Here is a 27,427-nt window from a genome sequence, read left to right as displayed (position 1 = left end):
TTGCGAAGGAAGTGTAATCTGCTGTTTTTGGATGGAATGTCCTATAAATATCCATTAAATCTATCTGGTCTATTGTGTCATTTAAAGCTTGTGTTTCCTTATTAATTTTCATTTTGGATGATCTGTCCATTGGTGTAAGTGAGGTGTTAAAGTCCCCCACTATTATTGTGTTACTGTCGATTTCCTCTTTTATAGCTGTGAGCAGTTGCCTTATGTATTGAGGTGCTCCTATGTTGGGTGCATATATATTTATAATTGTTATATCTTCTTCTTGGATTGATCCCTTGATCATTACATAGTGTCTTTCCTTGTCTCTTGTAACATTCTTTGATTTAAAGTCTATTTTATCTGATATGAGTATTGCTACTCCAGCTTTCTTTTGATTTCCATTTGTATGGAATATCTTTTTCTATCCCCTCACTGTCAGTCTATATGTGTCCCTAGGTCTGAAGTGAGTCTCTTGTAGACAGCATATATATGGGTCTTGTTTTTGTATCCATTCAGCAAGCCTTTGTCTTTTGGTTGGAGCATTTAATCCATTCACGTTTAAGGTAATTATTGATATGTATGTTCCTATAACCATTTTCTTAATTGCTTTGGGTTTGTTTTTGTAGGTCCTTTTCTTCTCTTGTGTTTCTCACTTAGAGAAGTTCCTTTAGCATTGTTGTAGGGCTAGTTTGGTGGTGCTGAATTCTCTTAACTTTTGCTTGTCTGTAAAGCTTTTGATTTCTCCATTGAATCTGAATGAGATCCTTGCCGGGTAGAGTAATCTTGGTTGTAGTTTCTTCCCTTTCATCACTTTAAGTGTATCATGCCACTCCCATCTGGCTTGTAGAGCTTCTGCTGAGAAATCAGCTGTTAACCTTATGGGAGTTCCCTTGCATGTTTTTTGTCATTTTTCCTTTGCTGCTTTCAATAATTTTTCTTTGTCTTTAATTTTTGCCAATTTGATTACTATGTGTCTCAGCTTGTTTCTCCTTGGGTTTATCCTGTATGGGACTCTCTGTGCTTCCTGGACTTGGGTGGCTATTTCCTTTCCCGTGTTAGGGAAGTTTTCGACTATAATCTCTTCAGATATTTTCTCCGGTCCTTTCTCTCTCTCTTCTACTTCTGGGACCCCTATAATGTGAATGTTGTTGTGTTTAATGTTGTCCCAGAGGTCTCTTAGGCTGTCTTCATTTCTTTTCATTCTTTTTTCTTTATTCTGTTCCGTAGCAGTGAATTCCACCATTCTGTCTTCCAGGTCACTTATCCGTTCTTCTGCCTCAGTTATTCTGCTATTGATTCCTTCTAGCATAGTTTTCATTTCAATTATTGTATTGTTCATCTCTGTTTGTTCTTTAATTCTTCTAGGTCTTTGTTAAACATTTCTTGCATCTTTTTGATCTTTGCCTCCATTCTTTTTCCGAGGTCCTGGATCATCTTCACCATCATTATTCTGAATTCTTTTTCTGGAAGGTTGCCTATCTCCACTTCATTTAGTTGTTTTTCTGGGGTTTTATCTTGTTCCTTCATCTGGTACATAGCCCTCTGCCTTTTCATCTTGTCTATCTTTCTGTGAATGTGGTTATTGTTCCACAGGCTGCAGGACTGTAGTTCTTCTTGCTTCTGCTGTCTGCCCTGTGGTGGATGTGGCTATCTAAGAGGCTTGTTGTCTCTTCCACTTTTAAGGACTCTGTGATTATGCTGAGTCCATCTGGATAACTAGGATAATCTCCCCAACTTAAAACAAGCTGATTAGGAGCTTTACTTCCCCTTTGCCATGTAACCTAACATATTCACAGTTTCTGGGCATTAGGACATGGGTATCTTGGGAATCATTATCCTTCCTACAGTATATAGTAAGTAACAAAGTTGCAAGACAGTTTGTAGAGTTTTAATTCCATTTGGATTTGAAAAAATGAATGTTGGTTAGAAATCATGTGGCATAAGGAGTAATCCACTTTAAGAAAACAGTGTATTCAAAAATATGACACCAAAAGAGAAGGTCAGCTGCTTTATTCATTTTACCGATTCTCAACAGTTTTGATTGACAGGCGGTAGGAAACAATTTGGTTTACAAACAGTGAATCAGTTGCATGAAGTGTGCTTGTGCACTCCCACACCCTCCCAGAGCAGTTCTCTGGTTTCCCCCTGGACATTGTTTAACTTTTATCAAGGGACCAGTTACTCCCTGATCTCTCATAGATAAGCATAGGTTAGACCTGGCCTCAGAACTTTTCTGTATGCTGTGAACTGTACATTTTATTAAAAGTTAATTACTATCACACACAAAGCATAGTATCACTTAGTAATCATATTTATTAAATGAATAGCATTTATTAAATCTGTTCAGATATCTCTTTCATTTACATGTACCCTTCATCCAACTTTGAATGAGTCAAAATCTTTCTAAAATAAGCATTAGGTAGAGAGTAATTTCCTCCAGATATACAGATGGGAAACTGTAAGAATTCACAGGCAACCTGGAGTAAACAGATGGTCTTACATCACTCCTGCTGGTGTGGGCTCTTTTCAAAGCACAGTGACGATGCCATACCCTTTTGCAGAAAAATAATGAATTTGGCCCCAGTATTTTTATCATTCACACATCTAAAACCCCGTTGCTCTTATTTTCATGAGTTTTGGTGCCCTTAAAAATGTGAATTTCTTAGTTGAAATGCATTGAGCGTTTCTGTCTGCCTGTCAATATTTCTAGCTCTTACTTTATTAAACATTGAGTTTCTGAAATGATGGGTCATGATATTTGTACTGTTATTTTCATATAGCTCTTTTCTATTAAATGGTAGATTTAAAAATAGATATTTTAAATTCAGACTTCTTTCTTCCAGCCCTTTGGATTATGGTTTTGAATTGAGGTTGATTTGGGGTAAACACTGATAGTTCCAATACATGGAAAACTTTGTTTTAATGATGTAATTTTGTGTGTGTGCATTACTGGAAAATGAAATTAAAACTGTTTGAATCTGATACATTACTGGAGAGATTACAGAAATTCTTTTTTTTTTTTAAATTAATTTATTTTATTTATTTATTTTTGGCTGCGTTGGATCTTCGCTGCTGCACGTGGGCTTTCTCTAGTTGAGGTGAGAGGGGATTCCTCTTCATTGCGGTGTGCAGGCTTCCCGTTACGGTGGCATCTCTTGTTTTGGAGCACAGGCTCTAGGCGCGCGGGCTTCAGTAGTTGTGGCTCGCGGGCTCTAGATCACAGGCTCAGTAGTTGTGGTGCACGGGCTTAGTTGTTCCACAGCATGTGGGATCTTCTGGGACCAGGGCTCGAACCCGTGTCCCCTGCATTGGCAGGCGGATTCTTAACCACTGCGCCATCAGGGAAGCCCCAAGAAATTCTTGTTTACTTGATTGGTATTTAAGTGTTCATATGTCCCAGCAGCATTTAAAAAGTAGCCTTAATTTGTGTGTAATGAATACTTAACACATTGAGTTTTCAGATTGAACTTATTTATAATAAAAAACAAATGAAAAAAATCTGTTGCCTGACAAAGTACAGCTAGGTTGTGGGTAGTCTTTTCTCACTTTGACATTACATTTGACGATCAACAGGCATTTTTATAAGCTCAGTGGGCAGGCTCAGTCTAGAGATTCGACTTTGGCAGGCAGGATATGAAATAGTTTAAATAGTTTTGCTGCATATTTATTGCCCAGTGAATGTGCACTTGTTGGAGAGCTGCCTTTTTTCTTCTTTTTTTTTAAATCTGACAGATAAAATAGCAACGTGCTCTTTCACTGCTCTTTGTGCTTACCTGTGTTTTGCCATTTAGGGTTTTATATACCTTTTGCAAGGAGGGAATGATTTGGTGATGGAGTGCTCCCACTGACCGATGGACTCAAAGAAGAAAAGGTAAAATCATTTTTTCCTTTTCCCCTACCCTTCTAGGAAAACACAACAGACAGTTCCACTTATGTGTAGCTTCTCTTCAGTTTAATTTTCTTGTTGATGGCTATTAAGTAGGAATAGTGACATTTGTGTTGATTGGTAAAGAGAGTAAGATAATTACAATAAAGCTTGTTAGCGGTACAATAAAGCTTGTTAGCGGTACACTTTGTTGCTAGTTCCTTTCTTATGCTTATAAAAGGCACAAAATGTCTTCACCATTTTAAAGCTTTTGAAGCCATTTTTTTTTGTCACACATAATTTCAGGTTTTCAAAAGTAGCCTTATTAATTGTAATTCTATCCTTAGAGAACTCGGCACCATGAATGATATTTTGAAAGGAGGGTTAGGTTTGTGGCTTTCCTTTCATAAAAACATGGTTATGCCTAATTACAGTTTAGATGAATATTATTTAACAAAAGTAGAGAAAATCCTAGGTATTAGAAAATAAAGAAAACCAAAAAAAGTTTCTGTGCCTCATCAAAATATTGGCATCAGTGTTCTAGAAAAAAGAATATGAAAATAAATGCCCCATTAATGGCAACACAAAGGAAAATTTTATATAAAGGGAAACCCAGAGTATGTTAATGTGGCCTTTTCTTGGAAAGGGAGGCAGTTGGGATACGGTCTTGTTATGCAGCTGTGTGTTTTATGTTCTTTGAACTAGGGTTATCAGATGGATAGAATTCTTTGGCTAGAACGTGAGTAAAGCATGAAGGATTTTACTGGTACCTGTTATAAATTTAATTCTTAAAAATTTAAATAGGAATTATAGAGCTTAAACTCGGTATAAAGGGAAACATGGATCCCTATTCCTTCTGTCTTTCTCATCAAATACTTTTTTTTAAAATACCAAATTAAAAACTAAAAATTTAAAATAAGACTCCAACTTGGGGCATGTTATAACTTTAACATCTAAACAAGGAGTTAATGTACTGAGAAGTAAGAATCTTGAAATTTTAAATCAGAAAACTTCAAAAAATAGCCCAGGTTTTGTTTGCTTCTTAGATAGAGATAAGTAATTTGTGGGTTTATCCTCAAGTCGTTTATATAAATAGTAATTTTACCTCTGCTCCTGTGTCATAACCACGCCATAAAATAGGTGCTAAACTATCTGACTCAGTCACCCATGTACTGGTAAAAGGTATAAATCTCATGACAGTATGAAGGACAAAAGATACAGTTCTGAACTGGAGGAACAAGCTATTTTTAAGCTATTTTTCTTGATGTTTGTAGCTCAACAGAAACTGAAGGATCCAAAGAAAGAGGCCTGGTCCATGTGTGGCAGGCAGGCTCCCGTTCTGTAACACCAGAGAGATTGCCAGGCTGGGGAGGAAAGACTGTTCTTCATGCGGCCCTTGGAGTGAAACATGGAGTTCTTCTGACTGAAGGTATTGAAAAGAACGGCTTAGCCAACACTAACTGAGACTCTGACCAGTGTCGGAGCGTGTAGGAGCAGCTGAGAGTTACTGGGTACGAGGGATTCTGAGTGAACTTTGCTGGAACTTATGCTTTTTTTGTTTTCAAAATATGTTCTTACTCCCTTTATCAGAAATCAGGTTAGTTCTTATATTTAAGATGTACCATAACTAGAATAAAAGGGAGAATTATAGTTTAAAAATTTTAGTACTGATAAGTACATGAAAAATTAGATTTTTTAAAAGATTATGTATTCAGAGACCCTTTTACTATACCTTTGTTCATTAAATGTATCAGAATAATAATGCTAATAATAGCTAATGTTTATTAAACAATTATATGTGCCAGGCACTGCACTAAGCACTTTATATGTATTATCTCATTGAGTCCTCACAACCACCTTATGAGGTATCTGCTGTTATTATGCCCACTTCACAGATGAGGAAGCTGAAGGTCAGGGAGGTTAAATTGTTTTCCCAAGCACACACGACTATTTAAAGGGTCAGAGTTAGGATGGGAACCCAGAGAGTCTAATTTCAAAATTTGCTTTTTAAATCTCTTGGCTGTACTGTCTCAGTACCATTTTTATCAGGCATAAATAGCAGCTCATAAGGACATATAATAAAATCTACAAATCTATATCAGAAACATAGGCTATAATTTATATAGAGAGCTGCCTTTAATTTTGATGGCACTTTACCAACTAAGTCTTGGCAAATTTGATTTGGGTCAGGACTGCCATCAGCTTCACTAATTTATAAATTTCTACTCTGTAAGTATTTACTAAGTATTTAACAATGCTTTGGTATTTTCCTTGTAGGAACTAAGGGAAGACAGATTCTAGGAAACAAAGCTTAAATCTGACCATGGTGGCTTTTTGGGACAAACATGGATTTCTTTCTAATTTCTTTATTATTATGTCACTTTTATTATAATAATACATAATACTATTATTATTATTGTATTAGGCCAGAATTTGGAGAAAGCCTTACTTTTCAAATGTGAACTATATCCAGTACCTGCCCTATGGGCTTCAAAATCTATAATTCTCAAGCTTATATAAGTAGAATTCTGTTACTGTCGTTTTATTAGCCCCTCAGTAAGATATTTAGTAGTCCTTCATGAGCATGATTTCTTTAAATATATAGAATCAAACCTAAAAGCCTGGGAAAACTGAGGGAAAACTTAAAAAAAAATGTAAATAACCTATGTTCATGTTTAAGCAGTGTTCTGGTTTAAGTGTCAAAGTAACAAAAAATCTCAGCTCACACAAATGTGTAGCTTGAAATGGCACAAGATCTCAGGTACTTTCTTTTCTAAGTGAGGAAATGGTACTGATTGAATACTAGAAATTTTCAAGCTTTGTCTCTATTCAATTTAACCATTAGCTCATAATTCAATGAGGACACCTCATTGACTCACTATTTTTGAGGTATTCCAGGTTAAAAAAATGATGTCTAAGTATTCACTTCTCTGCAATTTGCTCTGGAGAGACTGTTATTCTAATGGAATATAATACCAATTGAAAGTGTTGGTGAACTGTTGCAAGTGTGTTATATCACTTGGGAAGAAAAGTTTAAAAGATCTTAACCAGTGAGCTTATTTTCTCAGTACTCTATCCAAATTAGAAATTCCCTAATAAAAGCTGATCTTCCCTCTAGCCACTATTGTGTTTTTCCTTACATAGATGTTGTAGTGAGTTAATTTGAGTATATAACTGTATCTGCCATGTGTAATAGGCCAAAGATAAAGTATGCCTTTTTTTCATCAGCAACTCAATTGCTGCTTTGTGGAGGAAAAATAGTACCTATTTTCATTAATTTAAAAAAAATGGGTGACCCTCTGGTCACATAGGAAAGAAAGGATGGTGGGCTTTGTTTAATATTTTTCAAAACCCATGGGCAAGTCTTTGTTCCATTTGAGTGTTTTAGCTAGCATAAATCATTTGCACATACCCCCATATTTCCCCAATACCTGCAGTAAAACTATGACTTGGTAGCACACGTGAACACAAATAGGTTATCATCATTCATGTACCCAACTCACTGGTGCCTTCCCTTTTAATTCTAAAGCTAGCCAGTCATGGCTTCATTTGTTTTTTTTCTTTGTTTTGTTGTGATTTGCTTTTTAAACAAATGACACCTCAGGAAGGCTATCTAGTACACAATATATATTATAAATAACATTTAAAAATTATACATAGTATGGTACACACGTCATGTTAACATTGGTGCTCTCAGTCCAACGTGGAGGTATAAAGCTAATTTCATAGTTTTGGCCAAAGTGAATCTCTAATATTTTTATGTCATTGCATAATTTTTTGCTGCTCTGACTTATTCAGTAGTAGTGAATGTTGTAGATATTAGCGAATGTGTCTGTTTTATCTTCTGCTTATTTTATCTGATCATGTCATGATCATTATTTTGTCTTTGAACTCTTGGAATCTGCTTCTGTAATAGCCTGCAATGGTAGCCATCAGTAACGGATCGATGCTAGGAGTTTGTAGGATAAGGCTGAAGGAGAGGAGCAATACCCTTCATTTGAAGTAGTCTCCTGCAATTTGTAGAAATTGTCACTATATTTCAGAATGTTAAAAGATGTTATTTGTTAAAAGATTAATAAGTGTGGAATGCCATCTGCTTCAACCAAATTTCTACAACTGTGCTTTTGAAAATTAAAAAAAGAAAAAAAAATTCTATTTTGTTAAACCTAGAGGGGACTAAAAGTTAGCTGATAAAATTTCTAGTTAATTCACTAACTCCCTCCCTTTTTTTTTTTCTTTTTTTTTAAAACCTTCAGATGGTGAGGTCTACAGCTTTGGTACTCTCCCCTGGAGAAGTGAACCAGCAGAGATTTGTCCGAGTAGCCCCGTTCTAGAAGAGGTGCTGGTTGGGCAGTATGTCGTTACTGTGGCAACAGGGAGTTTCCACAGCGGAGCAGTGACAGAAAGCGGCGTAGTGTACATGTGGGGGGAGAACTCTGCTGGCCAGTGTGCGGTCGCTAACCAGCAGTATGTGCCGGAACCAAATCCTGTCAGCATTTCTGATTCCGAGACCAGTCCTTTGTTAGCGGTCAGGGTCTTGCAGTTGGCATGTGGCGAGGAGCACACTCTGGCATTGTCCCTAAGCAGAGAGATTTGGGCATGGGGTACCGGTTGTCAGTTGGGTCTCATTACCACTACCTTCCCAGTGACAAAGCCACAAAAGGTGGAACATCTTGCTGGGCGAGTAGTGCTCCAAGTTGCCTGTGGTGCGTTCCACAGCTTAGCCCTGGTGCAGTGCCTCCCTTCCCAGGATCTGAAGCCGGTGCCAGAAAGATGTAACCAGTGCAGCCAGCTGTTAATTACAATGACTGACAAAGAAGACCATGTGATTATATCAGACAGCCATTGCTGTCCATTAGGTGTGACACTGTCAGAATCCCAGTCAGAAAACCAGGCCAGCACTGCCATCAGCCCCTCCACTGAAACCCTTGACGGCCAGGGAGAAGTGTTTGAGAACACCTTCGTACAAAATGAGCTGCCTGCTGCTACCGAACTGAATGTTGGAAATGTTCAGACCGCAAGTGTTGAGACCATTTCCTCCCCACAAGATGTCATGGGAACAACTGAAATTTCTTCTGCAAGAAGTGTACCATCGTACCCTGACACTCAGGCAGTAAATGAATACGTGCAGAAACTGTCAGATCATGCAGTAAGAGAGAACTCAGAGAGTGGTGAAAAGCCAGTGCCACCTCAGGTACCTGCTAAATTTTATAATATAAGGTCGAACCATATGAGTTTTCTTGAGAAACTTTAAAATACCTAAGGGTTGGTACCTTTTTTTATTTTTTGAGTTTGACTATTAATCTGTCTTATCATGCAAGCCTAGATAAGGAAAACCCTGGATTAATTCAAAATTACTCTTTATGTTCAAATTCTGGCCCTTTATTTATGATGTTGAAAGATGTTATTCTGGGCTTGTTTTGTAAGTAGAGAAATCTCATTTTTTTTTTCCAAGTACTTTTCCCCCCATGGCTAAGGTGGGCCCCTGAAGAGTTTAATATAACATGACTATATATTCACAAAGAATTCTCTTATCTGTATTTGTAGCACTCTTCAGATACTATTGAGAAAAGTCCTTTCCTTCTTTATCAGAGAAGGTTGCTGTGTGGCGGATCCCTTGATTATAGGCAGACTTGAAACTGACTGGCATTACATATTGTTCGAATTCTTTTCAGTTATGCCAGTGGTCCTTACTGGGCATCACTGGGCAGAGGGTTTAGTATTCTCTTCATCTCGTTTAAACTACTTTCACTTTGAAAACTTGTAGTAAGTGGAGAAAAGCTATTTACCAGGGGCATGTAGTAAGCTGTGTCTCCCTACTTAAAACAAATTGTTCTAAAGGATACTTGTTTTTTTACTCTTAGTGGAAGCCTTTTGCTTTTGCTTTTCCAAAACTCTAAGAAAACAAATCTAAACAAAAACATATAATCCTAGGGACTTCCTTGGTGGTCCAGTGGTTAAGTCTCAAAAAAAACCCAAAAAACTAATCATAAAAGAGCTGCCTTGTGGCGTTATTTTCAGGTTTTTGAAACCACATAGCTTCTGGATTCTTCATCATTGTTGTTTACTGGTTCAGAATGGGAACGTGGCTTAGAGGTGTTTTTAGAAACAGTTTTTATTTCACAGTCTACTCACCGAACCTTGTAGATGTTTGATTTTTTTTTTTTTTTTTATTAAGAAGCTGTTTGGAGAAAGAAAAATCTAAACAAAGCAAAAGTAATAATTTAACAGGACTCGTACATGCTTATAAAAAAGTTAGATTTTGACTTTCCAGAAGTCATTTCTCTGATTTATTAACGTTGTAGTTAAAAGTTTACTGTATACTGTTTATTTGAATAATAGATTATCATCATTGAAATTGCACTGTCCTTTGGACCTGTTTGGTTAAACATTTGAAGTTTTGGTTACCTAGGCTAGTTTTGGCAGTGTGTGTTTAAGTGTAATTCCATCTTTGTAAATAGTGTCTCAATCATACAGCTAACCATTAGGAATTTATGTGGCTTAGGACAAGTTTTTTTCTTCTGGCCAGATGTAATTGAAAGAATATCTCACGTTTGTGAAATAAACCAAAGTATTTGGCAATGAAGCATATATTTCATTTTTGCATTTTGCTATTGGTTGATTGGAACTCCTGAAATTATGTCTTCCATCAAAATTGCTGGGCACGTGTTTTTGTTTTATTTATTTACTTATTTTATGAATTGTTAAATATAATTAAGTAGAGGAGCCAGTTAGAACAATAGTTTAAAGTTTATATAAGGTAGAGTTTTTTTGACTTTCCTCCACCTAATGGTAAGAACTCCCTAAATTAGTCACCCCGAAATACCATCACTGCTTCTGTTATGAGCTTTTGTAAATAGATGGTGGAAATAGTGACACCAGTTTTTCTGAACAAGTTATGAGAACTGTGTCACCAAGGAAGTAATAGGCTTTGTATTTATCTTTTTTAACATGGTATATTTGTTTATTTTGTTGGATATTTTAATTAAAGACTCACATTTTGTTGAATTTAGTATTTAATTGAACAAAATGTATTGAGTGCCTACTACATGTCAGGCACTGTGCAGGGAACAGGAATTATTTCCTTTAAGAAAATCAGAAGCCAGTGTTAAAAAATTTTTTTGGTTTGGTTTGCAATTCAGGACAAATTAAGATACACATACACACCCTCCCACCCCTTGGGATCTTTGGGTAGCATAGGAAACAAAATTTTCATTGTGACCTATGCTCATGACCCAAAAGCTTTTTCGTGTGTTAGTAGGTACATCTAGTGATTTTCTTTTTTAATAAACAGTGGTGCTTGACAGCTCAGAGTACGTTTTAACTGATTTTTCACTAAGATATCAGAAAACTTTAGTTGGCTTTCTAATACAGCTGTGAATAACACTAAGAGCCTTGGATCCAAATGTTTAATGATTAACCTACCACATTGCTCGATGGTAGCGAGAGCAAAGGTAATCTTTCAGTTTACCTTGCCCCTGGGTCATGGAAAATAACTCTTGATGAGACAGTAGAAGGACAAAAATTTCAGAACATAGTTTGGGGGCGGATAGTTTAGAGGTATAACTTATTTTTCTGCCTGTGTATGCCATATATAAATTTGTGTTCATAAAACATTTTAGGAAAAGCCTTTTCTTCTTAAAATGTAATTTTTTCTCATTATTTCTTAGTAAAAATCTGTGTAATTTTTCCTAGTAGTGATCAGTAATAAAACTTGCATTTTTTGAACCTTGTATCCAGGGCTATTACCTCATATTGAAGGCAATGTTTTCCATACCTTCCCTCCCCTCTCCCTTCTACTGTGTTTATTTTATAAAAGCAGCTGGGACCTATTTTTAAATACCATGATAAAACACCACTCAAACAAAAGGAAGTACTTTTGATAAGGAACTGTATTTTAAGTACTCATTTCCATCTAATGTGTTAAATCTGTGATCAAGAAGGGATACCTTTAGGTTGGAGATGAAGAGACCTCTTGTTGTTTTAGATTCTTATATTTGCAAATAGTGATAGATGTTACACTTTCTTTTTATTGATTGCTTGTTATATACGGGATTATATTTTTATATACTTTTTTATGTGTGTATATTTTAGCCTCTTGTAGCAGAAGCGATTCCTAATCTTCACAGCCCGGCAACCACAAGCACTTCAGCCCTGAACAGCCTAGTGGTCTCTTGTGCATCTGCTGTTGGTGTGAGAGTGGCTGCTACATATGAAGCTGGGACCTTGTCTCTTAAGAAAGTTATGAACTTTTATAGTACAGCCCCTTGTGAACCTGGAGCTCAGGCAGGCAGTAGTCCCATAGGCCCAGAAGGTCTGAAAGATAGCAGAGAAGAACAGGTTAAACAGGAGTCCATGCAAGGAAAGAAGAGTTCAAGTCTTGTGGATATCAGAGAAGAAGAATCAGAGGGAGGCAGCCGAAGACTCTCTCTCCCTGGATTGTTGTCACAAGGTAAGGAAATAACCAGCTTTTGTGAGTTGACTTTTGGTGAATCCAAGATGCTCCTGACATCACATGCTGTGTTATAATAAATTCGCTTTCCTAACGTATTCAAATGTCAAAATTTATTTAATTAAATAGCTTTTTAAAAGCTACATGTTTCTCTGCTTTAGAAATAACTTTAGACGCTCACTTTTTCATAATACCTGCTTCTGCTTATGAACCTTGTTTTGAGTCTTATTTGATTGTTCTGGAATGTAGCAGTAGCCTCCTTATTTCCTGGGTGGGCCTGGACTCCAGATCGATGAAGTTGCAGATGTGATCATTGGGTAAATGAGGAGTTAATGTACTTGCCCTGAAAGTGAAGATGATTTTAAGCTTCAGTAAGAGAAAGCTTCATTTTCTGAAACCATTAGCAATCAACTTCTTAGAATATTGAGACTATTGCACAGTTGTTTCTTCTACATTTCTCACTCAGTTCAGGAGTCTCAGTCATCTGGACTTCTGCTTCTCAAGGTGGCCTGCAGACCAGCAACATCAGCAGCATCTGGGAGTTGGTTAGAAATGCAGGATTTCAGGCTCCATACCAAACTTAGTGAATCAGAATTTACATTATAACAAGATCCCAAGGTGATGAGCATGCACATTAAAGTTCGAGAAGTATTGGATTAGATCAACCAGGGGTTGGCAAACTTTCTCTTTTTTTTTTTTTTGCCCTGACCAGCGATTGAACCTCTGCCCTTGGCAGTGAAAGTGCGGAGTCCTAACTACTGAACCGCCAGGGAGTTCCTGGGAAACTTTCTCTATAAAGAGCTAAAGAGAAATATTTTGTGATTTGTAAGCCATACAGTCTCTGTTACAACTATTTGACTTTGCTTAAAAGCAGTCATAAACAATACATAAATAAATGAGCTATATTCCAATAAATCTTTATTTACAAAAACAGGCAGTGGACTATATTTGACCCATGGGCTATAGTTTAGAGCTTTGCACAAAATGGTATAAACCAGTGGTTAGGAAGTCAGGAATCCTAGACTAGACTAAAACTTACCTTTTCTGCTATGTCCCTATTCCCTACCCTTGTTCTACTTACTGCTCTCTCTTGTGCCACTGAGCACTTTTGCTATCCTGCCTCCTGATTCTCATTGCCACTAGATTCATCTGTGCAAATAAAACCCTAGTCCTGATTGTATGTGTGTGTGTGTGTGTGTATCCCATGAATTCTGCTAAGTCTGAAGGATAATCTTGGGCCAAAATGTTCTTATTCTGAAGTGTCCTTTAGCATTTTCAGTATAAATATAATATTTGAGATCTCCTTGAACCACAAATGTGGGATATTGATTTTTGTCATGCCATTAGACCATGTGAAATATGCAATTCTACTAACAGACTTATTTCCTTAGGTTAAATTTTACTTAGTAAACTTAAAAGTATCTTTAGAAAAATTTTCCATGTACTCTTTTTCTCTCTCTTTTAAAATGATCTAGAATACATCTTTGAGGAAACCTCAAGTAGGTATATTCGAGTCTTTGTATGTACAAGTGGATGATACACTCACCAGAAAAGATTGTGATCTTAGCCGAGGATGATCACTTTCTTTGTGGCCCATAACTTAATGACCAAGTGACTAAGTTTATACCTAGTGACATTTTCTTCAAAACATATCCTGTCACCAGATTGGTGTACAAGATTTACACAGCGTTGTATGCCTTTGTTACAATTTTGGACACTCTAAAAGATGTCAGCATTCTTTTTTTAAAATATTAAGTTCTCTATAAAGTAATTTAAAGTAGGCAGCAAAATACAAAATCTTTTTAGTACTTCCCATTCATAACCATTTCCTCACTGTAGAAACTTTTAAGTTTTATGTCCAAAATAAATCTTTTGTTACAATATTTATAGTATGCTTGAACTTAGACCTTAATTTGGAAAGGCTTAACTTTTAACTCTGCTTTGAAATGGGAAAAATATTTGTTAGCCTTAGTGTAGTATTTTGTTAAGCTTATTCTTTAGAATACCAGTTCCATAGGATGTCACGTAGACATTCTATATAACAAATGTTATACAGAAAAGGATTTTGTGGCTAAATGTTTGGAAGTGGGGCAGGGTTAAACAGATTTAAACAGGGCTTTTAATTGCAGGACTTTTCAGCACCTTTAGCATGCTAATGCATGTGTGTGAATCTCTACAGGGCAGGTAGGGGGGAGGAAAGAATGCAGTAGGCAGTGTTTACCAAACTCATTTGACTACTTAATCCCCAGTTTTGCAGAGAACCTGTAGAATATGCTTCACAAATACCATGTTAGTGTATTTCTTTGAAAAATCAACAGTTCATTAAAGTGGTCCCTTTTTTCTCACCCATCTACTCCCTCATGGTATCGCTGGTTTGTTTTCAGTCTCCCCCAGGCTCTTGAGAAAAGCTGCACGCGTGAAAACGCGGACAGTGGTTCTGACCCCTACATACAGTGGAGAAGCGGATGCGCTGCTGCCTTCTCTGAGAACAGAGGTGTGGACCTGGGGGAAAGGGAAGGAAGGACAGCTGGGGCATGGTGATGTTCTGCCTAGGTGAGTGCTGCCAGTGTTTACTGTTAGAAATTAGCTTAAACAAATAACCTCTCTCCTGTGAAGGTCTCCAAATCTCCATTTCGTCATAGAGGAAATCTGGTTTCTTCTAGCTCTAGATTATTATACACCATTAACTCTGATAAAAAGCCAAACAAATACCTCCCACCCCCAATCAGTCTTAGTCTTGAATTTTCTAGCAGTAAAGGACTTAAGTATCTATGGTATCTCTTTCTGTCTCTTCTTTGATGTATATTCATCTTAGAATACAGAAAGGGGTGTTTGGGATAAGATTGTATTTCATTGGAACACGTGAATGGTTCAAATTTTTAACTTATAGAAAACAACCAACAATTTTTTTTTTATCTGAAAGAGGTCTATCTGCTGCTGCCAGAATAACTGTAACCACAGTAATAAACCATGTCTATTCATGTACATCACGGAAAAACTGTTTTGTTTAAGAGAAACTCTTATGATATTAACAATAGATATTTGTGGAAGTGTGTAAATAGAATGATTATCTAAAACAGCCAGTTAATATAAATGTCTCTTTTATTCCTAGCAGAGTGAAAGCAACTAATGCGTTAAAAAAAACAACTCCCCTCTTTGGTTATATTTCATTGTCCTAAGTATATTCTCTGCCATATGAATCATTCAGTTGTTTTATGATTCTTAACAGATTCTGAACTATGGTGGTTAATTAGTGATTAATAGACAAAAATTAGGTTAAAACCATTCAAAATTATTTATATTTAGGAGTAGATTGAACATACATCCAGTATTTTTATTTTAATGTTTTCTTTTGAAATATTTACTTTTACTTGAAAGCACTTACTCCATAATTTGAGAAAGGCCATGATTCTTGCTGAGAATACTTCTTACTTTGAATTTGTATGTGTGTGTGTATGTTTTTCTTTAAGGCTTCAACCGTTGTGTGTAAAATGTCTGGATGGTAAAGAAGTAATTCATCTGGAGGCAGGTGGTTACCATTCTCTTGCACTTACTGCGAAATCCCAGGTAGGAGGCAAACTATTAAAAGCTGATCTTAATTTCATGGAAGGCCAACCTGATGAGATTGGACCATCATTTATTGAGTATATGCTGTGTGTCAGGCAACAATCCCGTATCTCATTTGATCTTTTCAGTGTTTTACATTGCACTGTATTATTTCCATTTTACAGGTGAGGAAAGGGAGGTTTAGAGAAATTATGTAACTTGGCTAAAGTCACACATGTGACTGTAGACTTTGGATTCAACATTGGCCTACTTGACAAAGAAGGTTTCTATAACGTGCTCTTATGGAAAAACAGAACTGAGTTTTCTAGGGTATTGGTGAATTTCTGTTTTCTGATGAAGAAAATCCATAAATAAGACACTAAGAAACCAAAACACATTTCTCTTTTAAAATTGTGGGACCTGAAAGTGACCTCCAGAATCATTTAAAACCATGCCTGTATGCATAAACCCTCCTAAGGAAAGTAGTTTTTCAAACTTATTCTTAAATATATTCATATAATGATGCTTCATCAGTCCCTTTATCTTTTTTGGAAAAGTCAATAAAAGATTCTAAACCCTTTAAGTGCTTTATTTTAACTATCACATAGTAGGATAGCCAAAAAGCTATTATAGCTCATTTAAATAAATATAAATATTAGAAAAGAAAAGGATGATTTTATTATTATTAACGTGATGAATCATCAAAAAGGCTTAAAAATAAGAAATTAGGAAGGTGGCAAGTTACAAAATAAGGATAAAAATTGCTAGCTTTCTTTTATACATAAGGTAAAGCAGAAAGCATACTTAGGGAAAAAGAAGCTGTTCACAGTCACAACAAAAGTATCAAGGAAATAGGAACATCGTTAATAGGAAAAGTGTAGAGCCACATGACACAAATTCAAGAACTCTTCTAAGTTATAAAAGTAAATAGGAGTAAAGGGAGAAATTTTATTTTTATTTTTTTTTGAATTTTTGAATTTTATTTTATTTATTTTTTTATACAGCAGGTTCTTATTAGTCATCCATTTTATACACATCAGTGTATACATGTCAATCCCAATCGCCCAATTCAGCACACCACCATCCTCACCCCACCGCGGTTATCCCCCCCTTGGTGTCCATACGTTTGTTCTCTACATCTGTGTCTCAACTTCTGCCCTGCAAACCAGTTCATCTGTACCATTTTTCTAGGTTCCACATACATGCGTTAATATACGATATTTGTTTTACTCTTTCTGACTTACTTCACTCTGTATGACAGTCTCTAGATCCATCCAGGTCTCAACAAATGACTCAGTTTCGTTCCTTTTTATGGCTGAATAATATTCCATTGTATATATGTACCACAACTTCTTTATCCATTCGTCTGTCGATGGGCATTTAGGTTGCTCCCATGACCTGGCTATTGTAAACAGTGCTGCAATGAACATTGGGGTGCATGTGTCTTTTTGAATTATGGTTTTCTCTGGGTATATGCCCAGTAGTGGGATTGCTGGATCATATGGTAATTCTATTTTTAGTTTTGTAAGGAACCTCCATACTGTTCTCCACAGTGGCTGTATCAATTTACATTCCCACCAACAGTGCAAGAGGGTTCTCTTTTCTCCACACCTCCTCCAACATTTGTTGTTTGTAGATTTTCTGATGATGCCCATTCTAACTGGTGTGAGGTGATACCTCATTGTAGTTTTGATTTGCATTTCTCTAATAATTAGTGATGTTGAGCAGCTTTTCATGTGCTTCTTGGCCATCTGTATATCTTCTTTGGAGAAATGTCTATTTAGGTCTTCTGCCCATTTTTGGATTGGGTTGTTTGTTTTTTCAATATTGAGCTGCATGAGCTGTTTATATATTTTGGAGATTAATCCTTTCTCCATTGATTCGTTTGCAAATATTTTCTCCCATTCTGAGGGCTGTCTTCTCGTCTTGTTTATGGTTTCCTTTCTGGTGCAAAAGCTTTAAAGTTTCATTAGGTTCCATTTGTTTATCTTTGTTTTTATTTCCATTACTCTAGGAGGAGGATCAAAAAAGATCTTGCTGTGATTTATATCAAAGAGTGTTCTTCCTATGTTTTCCTCTAAGAGTTTTATAGTGTCTGGTCTTACATCTAGGTCTTGAATCCATTCTGAGTTTATTTTTGTGTATGGTGTTAGGGAGTGTTCTAATTTCATTCTTTTACATGTAGCTGTCCAGTTTTCCCAGCACCACTTACTGAAGAGACTGTCTTTTCTCCATTGTATATCTTTGCCTCCTTTGTCAAAGAGTAGTTGACCATAGGTGCGTCGGCTTATCTCTGGGCTTTCTATCTTGTTCCATTGATCTATGTTGCTGTTTTCGTGCCAATACCATATTGTCTTGATTACTGTAGCTTTGTAGTATAGTCAGAAGTCAGGGAGTCTGATTCCTCCAGCTCCGTTTTTTTCCCTCAAGACTGCTTTGGCTATTCGGGGTCTTTTGTGTCTCCATACAAATTTTGAGATGATTTGTTCTAGTTCCGTAAAAAATGCCATTGGTAATTTGATAGGGATTGCATTGAATCTGTAGATTGCTTTGGGTAGTATAGTCATTTTCACAATATTGATTCTTCCAGTCCAAGAACATGGTATATCTCTCCATCTGTTGGTATCATCTTTAATTTCTTTCATCAGTGTCTTATAGTTTTCTGCATACAGGTCTTTTGTCTCCCTAGGTAGGTTTATTCCTAGGTATTTTATTTTTTTGGTTGCAATGGTAAATAGGAGTGTTTCCATAATTTCTCTTTCAGATTTTTCATCATTAGTGTATAGGAATGCAAGAGATTTCTGTGCATTAATTTTGTATCCTGCAACTTTACCAGATTCATTGATTAGCTCTAGTAGTTTTCTGCTGGCATCTTTGGGATTCTCTATGTATAGTATCATGTCATCTGCAAACAATGACAGTTTTACTTCTTCTTTTCCAATTTGTATTCCTTTAATTTCTTTTTCTTCTCTGATTGCCGTGGCTAGGACTTCCAAAACTATGTTGAATCATAGTGGCGAGAGTGGACATCCTTGTCTTGTTCCTGATCTTAGAGGAAATTCTTTCAGTTTTTCACCATTGAGAATGATGTTTGCTGTGGGTTTGTCATACATGGCCTTTATTATGTTGAGGTAGGTTCCCTCTATGCCCACTTTCTGTAGAGTTTTTATCATAGATAGGTGTTGAGTTTTGTCAAAAGCTTTTTCTGCATCTATTGAGATGACCGTATGGTTTTTATTCTTCAACTTGTTAATATGGTGTATCACATTGATTGATTTGCATATATTGAAGAATCCTTGCATCCCTGGGATAAATCCCACTTGATCATGGTATATGATCCTTTTAGCGTGTTGTTGGATTCTGTTTGCTAGTATTTTGTTGAGGATTTTTGCATCTATATTCATCAGTGATTTTGGTCTGTAATTTTCTTTTTTTTGTAGTATCTTTGTCTGGTTTTGGTATCGGGGTGATGGTGGCCTCATACAATGAGTTTGGGAGTGTTCCTTCCTCTGCAACTTTTTGGAAGGGTTTGAGAAGGATGGGTGTTAGCTCTTCTCTAAATGTTTGATAGAATTCACCTGTGAAGCCATCTGGTTCTGGACTTTTGTTTGTTGGAAGATTTTTAATCACAGTTTCAATTTCATTACTTGTGATTGTTCTGTTCATATTTTCTATTTCTTCCTGGTTCAGTCTTGGAAGGTTATACCTTTCTAAGAATTTGTCCATTTTTTCCAGGTTGTCCATTTTATTGGCATAGAGTTGCTTGTAGTAGTCTCTTAGGATGCTTTGTATTTCTGCGGTGTCTGTTATAACTTCTCTTTTTTCATTTCTAATTTTATTGATTTGAGTCCTCTCCTTCTTTTTCTTGATGAGTCTGGCCAGTGGTTTATCAATTTTGTTTATCTTCTCAAAGAACCAGCTTTTAGTTTTTTTGATCTTTGCTTTTGTTTTCTTTGTTTCTATTTCATTTATTTCTGCTCTGATCTTTATGATTTCTTTCCTTCTAACTTTGGGTTTTGTTTGTTCTTGTTTCTCTAGTTCCTTTAGGTGTAAGGTTAGGTTGTTTATATGATATTTTTCTTGTTTCTTGAGGTAGGCTTGTATAGCTATAAACCTCCCTCTTAGAACTGCTTTTGCTGCATCCCATAGGTTTTGGATTGTCCTGTTTTCATTGTCATGTGTCTCTAGGTATTTTTTGATTTCCTCTTTGATATCTTCAGTGATCTCTTGGTTATTTAGTAACGTATTGTTTAGCCTCCATGTGTTTGTGTTTTTTACATTTTTTTCCCTGTAATTGATTTCTAATCTCGTAGCATTGTGGTCAGAAAAGATGCTTGATATGATTTCAATTTTCTTAAATTTACTGAGGCTTGATTTGTGACCCAAGATGTGATCTATCCTGAAGAATGTTCCGTGCACAGTTGAGAAGAAAGTGTAATCTGCTGTTTTTGGATGGAATGTCCTATAAATATCAATTAAATCTATCTGGTCTATTTTGTCATTTAAAGCTTGTGTTTCCTTATTAATTTTCTGTCTGGATGATCTGTCCATTGGTGTAAGTGAGGTGTTAAAGTCCCCCACTATTATTGTGTTATTGTCGATTTCCTCTTTTATAGCTATGAGCAGTTGCCTTATGTATTGAGGTGCTCCTATGTTGGGTGCATATATATTTATAATTGTTATATCTCCTTCTTGGATTGATCCCCTGATCTTTATGTAGTTTCCTTCCTTGTCTCTTGTAACATTCTTTATTTTAAAGTCTATTTTATCTGATATAAGTATTGCTACTCCAGCTTTCTTTTGATTTCCATTTGTATGGAATATCTTTCTATCCCCTCACTTTCAGTCTGAATGTGTCCCTAGGTCTGAAGTGGGTCTCTTGTAGACAGCATATATATGGGTCTTGTTTTTGTATCCATTCAGCAAGCCTTTGTCTTTTGGTTGGAGGATTTAATCCATTCCCGTTTAGGGTAATTATCGATATGTATGTTCCTATGACCATTTTCTTAATTGCTTTGGGTTTGTTTTTGTAGGTCCTTTTCTTCTCTTGTGTTTCCCACTTAGAGAAGTTCCTTTAGCATTTGTTGTAGAGCTGGTTTGGTGGTGCTGAATTCTCTTAGCTTTTGCTTGTCTGTAAATTTTTTGATTTCTCCATCGAATCAGAATGAGATCCTTGCTGGGTAGAGTAACCTTGGTTGTAGGTTCTTCCCTTTCATCACTTTCAGTATATCATGCCACTCCCTTCTGGCTTGTAGAGTTTCTGCTGAGAAATCAGCTGTTACCCTTATTGGAGTTCCCTTGTATGTTATTTGTCGTTTCTCCCTTGCTGCTTTTAATAATTTTTCTTTGTCTTTAATTTTTGCCAATTTGATTACTATGTGCCTCGGCGTGTTTCTCCTTGGGTTTATCCTGTATGAGACTCTGTGCGCTTCCTGGACTTGGGTGGCTATTTCCTTTCCCATGATAGGGAAGTTTTCGACTATAATCTCTTCAGATATTTTCTCCGGTCCTTTCTCTCTCTCTTCTCCTTCTGGGACCCCTATAATGCGAATGTTGTTGCATTTAATGTTGTCCCAGAGGTCTCTTAGGCTCTCTTCATTTCTTTTCATTCTTTTTTCTTTATTCTGTTCACAGCAGTGAATTCCACCATTCTGTCTTCCAGGTCACTTATCCGTTCTTCTGCCTCAGTTATTCTGCTATTGATTCCTTCGAGTGTAGTTTTCATTTCAGTTATTGTATTGTTCATCTCTGTTTTTTTGTTCTTTAATTCTTCTAGGTCTTTGTTAAACATTTCTTGCATCTTCTCGATCTTTGCCTCCATTCTTTTTCCAAGGTCCTGGATCATCTTCACTATCATTATTCTGAATTCTTTTTCTAGAAGGTTGCCTATCTCCATTTAGTTGTTTTTCTGGGGTTTTATCTTGTTCCTTCATCTGGTACATAGCCCTCTGCCTTTTCATCTTGTCTGTCTTTCTGTGAATGTGGTGTTTGTTCCACAGGCTGCAGGATTGTAGTCAAGAAATTTTATTTTTAGGTGAGAAGAATCAACATTGCAAAAATGCCATTTCTCCTAGATTATTAAACCAGTAGAGTGTAAATTCAGTACAATCCCCAAATATTCCAATAGAATATTTACAACTTAATAAAATGATTCCCAAAATTATTCTAGGAGAATAAACATAGGAGGTGAGCCACATAAATTCTGAAAAAGAACAGAAAGGAAGAGTAAGAATTAGCCTTATAAAATATATTATAAAACTACTAACAGATTATTATAGCAGAAACATACCTGTAGACTTGAAATAGACCCAAGTGTGTATGAGAATTTAGTCTATGATAAAAAGTGGGCATTTCAAATCAGGTGGAAAAACAAGACTGAGTGTTCAGTAAGTACTGTTAGAACCACTAGCTTCTTATTTGCAGAAGAAAATTAAGATAACTTTACGTATTCTAATTCCAGATGGCGTAAAGATGTAGATGTTAAGAAATAAAACCTTACAGGTGTAAGAACACAGGTGATTTTTTTTTCAGTAATCTTAGGAGTAGAAAAAGACATGACATCAAAACCAGAAATTAGAAAGTGAAGGTGATATGTTTGTGTATGTAATAATTCAGCAGTCCCACACAGCAAAAACCAAAACACAAACCAAAAAAACCCCACAAACTAAATTAAGATACATAACATATGGGAAAAAAAATTTGTAGCATATATGACTGTGTTATTACCTGATCCATAAAGAAAAATTGTGGAAGGACATTTGTATGTCATTCATAGAAGAAAAAACAGAAATGGCCAGCAACAAATGAAAAGATGGTCAACTACTCAGTAAGCAAATTTAAATTAAAACAAAATTTTCTCACCTATCATGTTAGTGAGGATTGCATTTATTACTAAGTGTTGGTGAGAGTGTGGGGAAAAGGTACACACAGTGCTGGTGGGAATAGAATGTACACTGGACTTTGCTGGAAGACGGTTTGTCAGTATGTATCAAAAATCAGAATGTGTGTGTTCATTGACCCAGAGTTCTTTGCCTAGGAACTTATCCTAAGGAAATATATACACTAATATATATATCCAAGGATTTTTAATGTAATTTTTATATTAAATAATTGGAAAGAAATTATTAATAAATGTACTTACTTCATTAGATAATTGATTAAACTACACCCACAGTGGAGTTTTATGTAGTTATTATAAATGATATTGTAGCTCTATACTTGTTGACCTAGAAGAATGTCAATGCAGAGCATTACATAAAAAACATCAGGTCACAAAACAGCATTGATAGTAGAGTCCCATTTTGTATATTCATTATATCTAGTAGATATTAAAATTTCTGGAATTATACTGATAAATGTGTATGTTCCTAAAACAAGGTAGTATCAGTAGTTTTCTCTAAGTGGTTGATTCATCAGTGGTTTTCACTTTCTTTTTATTTCTTTGTACTGTCACAGTCTTGTACAGTGATCATGAATTGCTTTTATAATCAGAATAAACAAAACCATTTTCATTAAACATAGCCATTGTAATCTGGTTGTTTTTTGTCTGGAGTGGAGCATAGGTATTTGTGTGTCTCCTACAGCAACTCTTCATGTATAAAAAGGCTCTCTAGTCATTCCATAGTACTCCTATCCACAGAGTAAAGAATCATGATTACTTTTTCTTCATGGTCCTTACCTTTTTTTAAAAAAATCTCTTTCTTTGTAAGAGGCAGTATAGGATAGTTCCTGGGATTAAATCCTGGCCCTGCCGCTTACAAATTTGTGACCTCCCTGGGCCAATTTCCGTATTAAAAAAAGGTTTCTTGTGATAATGAAACATTGATTAATACACAGAAAATATATTCAGAACAATGCCTGGCAGGTAATAAACCCCCCCAAAATATTAGTTACTGTTATTATTAATCCTTGGACTGTGTCTTACCTATGTACTCTATCTCCCCATTATCTCAGTCTTGTTTTAAAATGAATTTTCTTAATATTTGTTATTCTAAAGAGTGGAAAGACTAGTATAAGTAATCTGTGTGTAACTGTTGGTATATATATGTTATTATAAAAGTTCAGAATTGACATGCAAACTCAGAGTCACATCTCTTACCTACTTTCCTGTGGTTTTCTAATAGGTTTACTCATGGGGTAGCAATACCTTTGGTCAACTTGGGCATTCCGATTTTCCAACAACAGTTCCTCGTCTTGCAAAGGTACTTTAGTGAATTTGATAACTTTTATAGCAACTTATTCCAGAATTCTAAGTTAGAACACTTTATATTTCTCTATTTCTTGTTTTATAAAATTAGGAGAATTGTATACTTGTAACCTAAGTTTGTTATGATGTACATTAAAATTTAAAAAAAAAGTGAAGCCACTTGTTTTCAGGCTAAATGTTTCCTTTTTTTTGATGTGTTAGTTTATATTTCTTTTCTGCTTGGCTTCATTGAGTATTCATAGTTTGTTTTTTTTTTAAGTAAGAATGAACAAGTTCATTCTTTTAAAGCAAATGTTTCTAGCACTGTGATGTTGGCTTTTGAGCTTTATACTACCAAATAATGCTACTCTTTGACCTCTCACCTAAGTTTGACTTTTTTTTTAAGTGTGACTTTTTTTTTTTTTTTAGACTGTTGCTTTTTTTTTTTTTTAATTTTTTATTTATTTATTTATTTATTTATGGCTGTGTTGGGTCTTCGTTTCTGTGTGAGGGCTTTCTCCAGTTGCGGCAAGCGGGGGCCACTCTTCATCGCGGTGCGCGGGCCTCTCACTATCGCGGCCTCTCCTGTTGGGGAGCACAGGCTCCAGACGCGCAGGCTCAGTAATTGTGGCTCACGGGCCCAGCTGCTCTGCGGCATGTGGGATCTTCCCAGACCAGGGCTCGAACCCGTGTCCCCTGCATTGGCAGGCAGATTCTCAACCACTGCGCCACCAGGGAAGCCCCACAGTGTGACTTTTATATAACATTACTTGATGGTTTGTTTTGTTTTGTTCGTTTTGTTTTTACATACATAGTAGTAAAACCTTTTTGTAACCCCTTTAATTTTCTGTAGGGAAGCTAAAAGCATAGATAATTTCTTCACTGCTGTGTGAACTGGTTTTAGTTTATGTAATGCTATTCAGAGACTGGTAACTTCTAGTCCCTTTTATTCAGTTTTAGAGGACTGTTTCTCAGCCTTTTTTTCTGCCACAATATCCTGCAGAAATACAAAATTCATCAATAGTATTGACTCCTTATATAAGATTTGTTTGTTTGGGGGAATGTTGTTGGCAGGGAGTAGGCATGCTGATAGCCTGGTAGGCTAACAGAATGGAACGAGGAGCTCATGTATTCATAGTTTGATTCTGATATCTCCCCTATCCCAACACATGCTCTCTCCACTGAGAGTAATAGAGACTAAAAAAGGATAGTTACTTCAGTTTCAGGAACATCATTCACACATAACCTACAGTTAATACATATTCTGCTGATTCATGTATTCAGTGTAAACTATGCGTCCATCACTATATAAGACCTTTACATGCTGCCTTTCCTTCCAGTGAACTTAATTTTACTGGGAAGAAAAGACTTAAATAAAACATTAGGGAACAGTTGTTAATTCTAGCTCCAAGCTTAAATATTTTCAGCATAAAACATTTTAGTGGTAAGCTATTCAATTTCTGATATTTTATCACAAATAAAAATATGGTAACTCACTGTTCCTTGTTTTCTGTTATTTTAATAAAGTAGAATATACATCTATTCATACTAAGGAAAGTTTTGTAATATAGCATGGAGACGCTGGAAATACAATTTTTATTTAAAATTTTAGAGTCAGACAAGAGAGAATAGAATTTGTTATAAGGTTTTAGTTTCATTACTCTTTAACTGTGCGTATGAAAATACAACATCATTATTTTGGTTTTTATTTGGGGGAAGGGTGAGAAAAACATTTTGAAGTCATTTTAATTAATATGTGTATTAAAGTCAAGGCAGAGTGAGATCTGAATTAGTTTTGATTAGAGACTAAGAAGACGACTCTTGGGCTTCCCTGGTGGCGCAGTGGTTGAGAATCTGCCTGCCAATGCAGGGGACACAGGTTCGAGCCCTGGTCTGGGAAGATCCCACATGCCGTGGAGCAACTAGGCCCGTGAGCCACCACTACTGAGCCTGCATGTCTGGAGCCTGTGCTCCGCAACAAGAGAGGCCGCGATAGTGAGAGGCCCGCGCACCACGATGAAGAGTGGCCCCCGCTCGCCGCAACTAGAGAAAGCCCTCGCACAGAAACGAAGACTCAACACAGCCATAAATAAATAAATAAATAAATAAATAAATAAATAAATAAAGGAGTTCCTTTAAAAAAAAAAAAAAGAAGGTAACTCTTTCCTCCTCCAAAAATTTTAATTCATTCTTTGCAAAACCAACAGGAAGTCAGTTATTTGGATAGCCTGAATTTGAGAAGATAATGTCATGCTGGAAGAGGATAACTATAAAGTAGTGGAGACGTGTGTGTGCGCGCTCACACACTCACACACACACACACACACACACACACATTCACCCAATCACCTAGGATTTGAACCCTATCTAGACACAGAGAATCTAACAGATTAGAAGTTTTTTGCTTATTGTTTTACGAGTCATGGCTGAAGCTGGGTCTGCAGGTTGGGGCAGTAGTTTTCATTAGCAGAACACTTCCTTCAAATGAAACCTTAGGCAGAATCCCCTACATAAAACAGATAACTGTGGAACTATTTTAGTTGAAGGATGGAGGTGGGTGGGGGCAAAACCCTGGCACCTGCCTTTCCATGGTGGCTCCTGAATCACTGCGTGGATTCCTAAGGTTTGAAAACCATTGATTTAAGGCAGTGGTTCTCAAACTTTTGCAGACATCAGAATCACCTGGAGAGCTTGTCACAGCAGGTTGCCCAGTCGGACCCCCCAAGTAGCAATGTGGCCTGAGTGTGCATTTCTCACGTGTTCCTAGATGATTGCTGCTGCTGCTGCTGCAGAGACTACTCGTTGAGCACCACTGGTCTAGGGGATCCATGTAGATGGGCTTCTAAGGGGTCCTGCCTGTTTCAACATCCTGGGACACAGTGAAGTCACATCAGAGAGGTAGTGAGTTCCAAGTGGGAAAACAACTTTAGCACCCACGGGTTTAGTTGGCCAGGATGGAATTTAGCCTTGTTAGATTTTCTTTTCACCTTGATTTTTGTGCACGTAGCAGAATATGTGTGGACAAAGGTGTGTCCTAGCTGTCAGAATAGGGCTCTAGAAGTTTCTGGGCCTTTGTAATACAAGCTGAGTCTGTGGCAACTTCCAAAAATAACAATGAAAAAATCAAATCTATGGTTTTATCTTTTTAAATTTCAATTTTTCAGTTTTTTATAAAACAATCCAGTTCTAAATTTACAGGCTGAACAAGGGTTCCTTCTCACTCCTGCATCTGTTCTGCAGTTAATCAGGTACATTGCTGGGTGAGTTTTGCCGTCTTGAGATGTGACTGACTTTGTACTGCACCTGTTCAAGTAACTTAACATTCCATTTCCCGTGAATTTGGAGTTCCGTCAGATTCCTTCTCCTCGGACAGACAATGTCCTCCTGTCGT

At 36.4% G+C, this 27,427-nt stretch overlaps 1 protein-coding gene across 11 annotated transcripts in view; it reads left to right on the top strand.

Moving 5' to 3' along the window:
- The window catches only part of ALS2 (alsin Rho guanine nucleotide exchange factor ALS2), an 88,907-nt gene that overhangs the window by 13,133 nt on the left and 48,347 nt on the right, over nucleotides 1-27,427 (top strand). For 10 of the 11 annotated variants that reach the window (XR_014246121.1, XR_014246122.1, XR_014246123.1 and 7 more), the window contains exons 2-8: nucleotides 3,780-3,859; nucleotides 5,128-5,282; nucleotides 8,110-9,047; nucleotides 11,948-12,305; nucleotides 14,690-14,858; nucleotides 15,776-15,872; nucleotides 23,975-24,052. Coding sequence is in view for 8 of the 11 variants with exons in the window: in XM_082397291.1 (XP_082253417.1) it covers nucleotides 3,840-3,859; nucleotides 5,128-5,282; nucleotides 8,110-9,047; nucleotides 11,948-12,305; nucleotides 14,690-14,858; nucleotides 15,776-15,872; nucleotides 23,975-24,052 (1,815 nt within the window). In the remaining 3 variants the exon portion in view is untranslated. Of the gene's footprint in view, nucleotides 1-3,779; nucleotides 3,860-5,127; nucleotides 5,283-8,109; nucleotides 9,048-11,947; nucleotides 12,306-14,689; nucleotides 14,859-15,775; nucleotides 15,873-23,974; nucleotides 24,053-26,803; nucleotides 27,415-27,427 lie in introns of those variants that run through there. The other variant, XM_082397287.1, reaches the window with a different exon arrangement.

This window comes from Balaenoptera borealis, assembly GCF_965194805.1.
Source record: "Balaenoptera borealis genome assembly, chromosome: 6".
In the NCBI taxonomy this organism is placed as follows: domain Eukaryota; kingdom Metazoa; phylum Chordata; class Mammalia; order Artiodactyla; family Balaenopteridae; genus Balaenoptera; species Balaenoptera borealis.
Note: the sequence above shows the minus strand (reverse complement) of the source record. Positions and strands in the feature narration are given on the sequence as shown.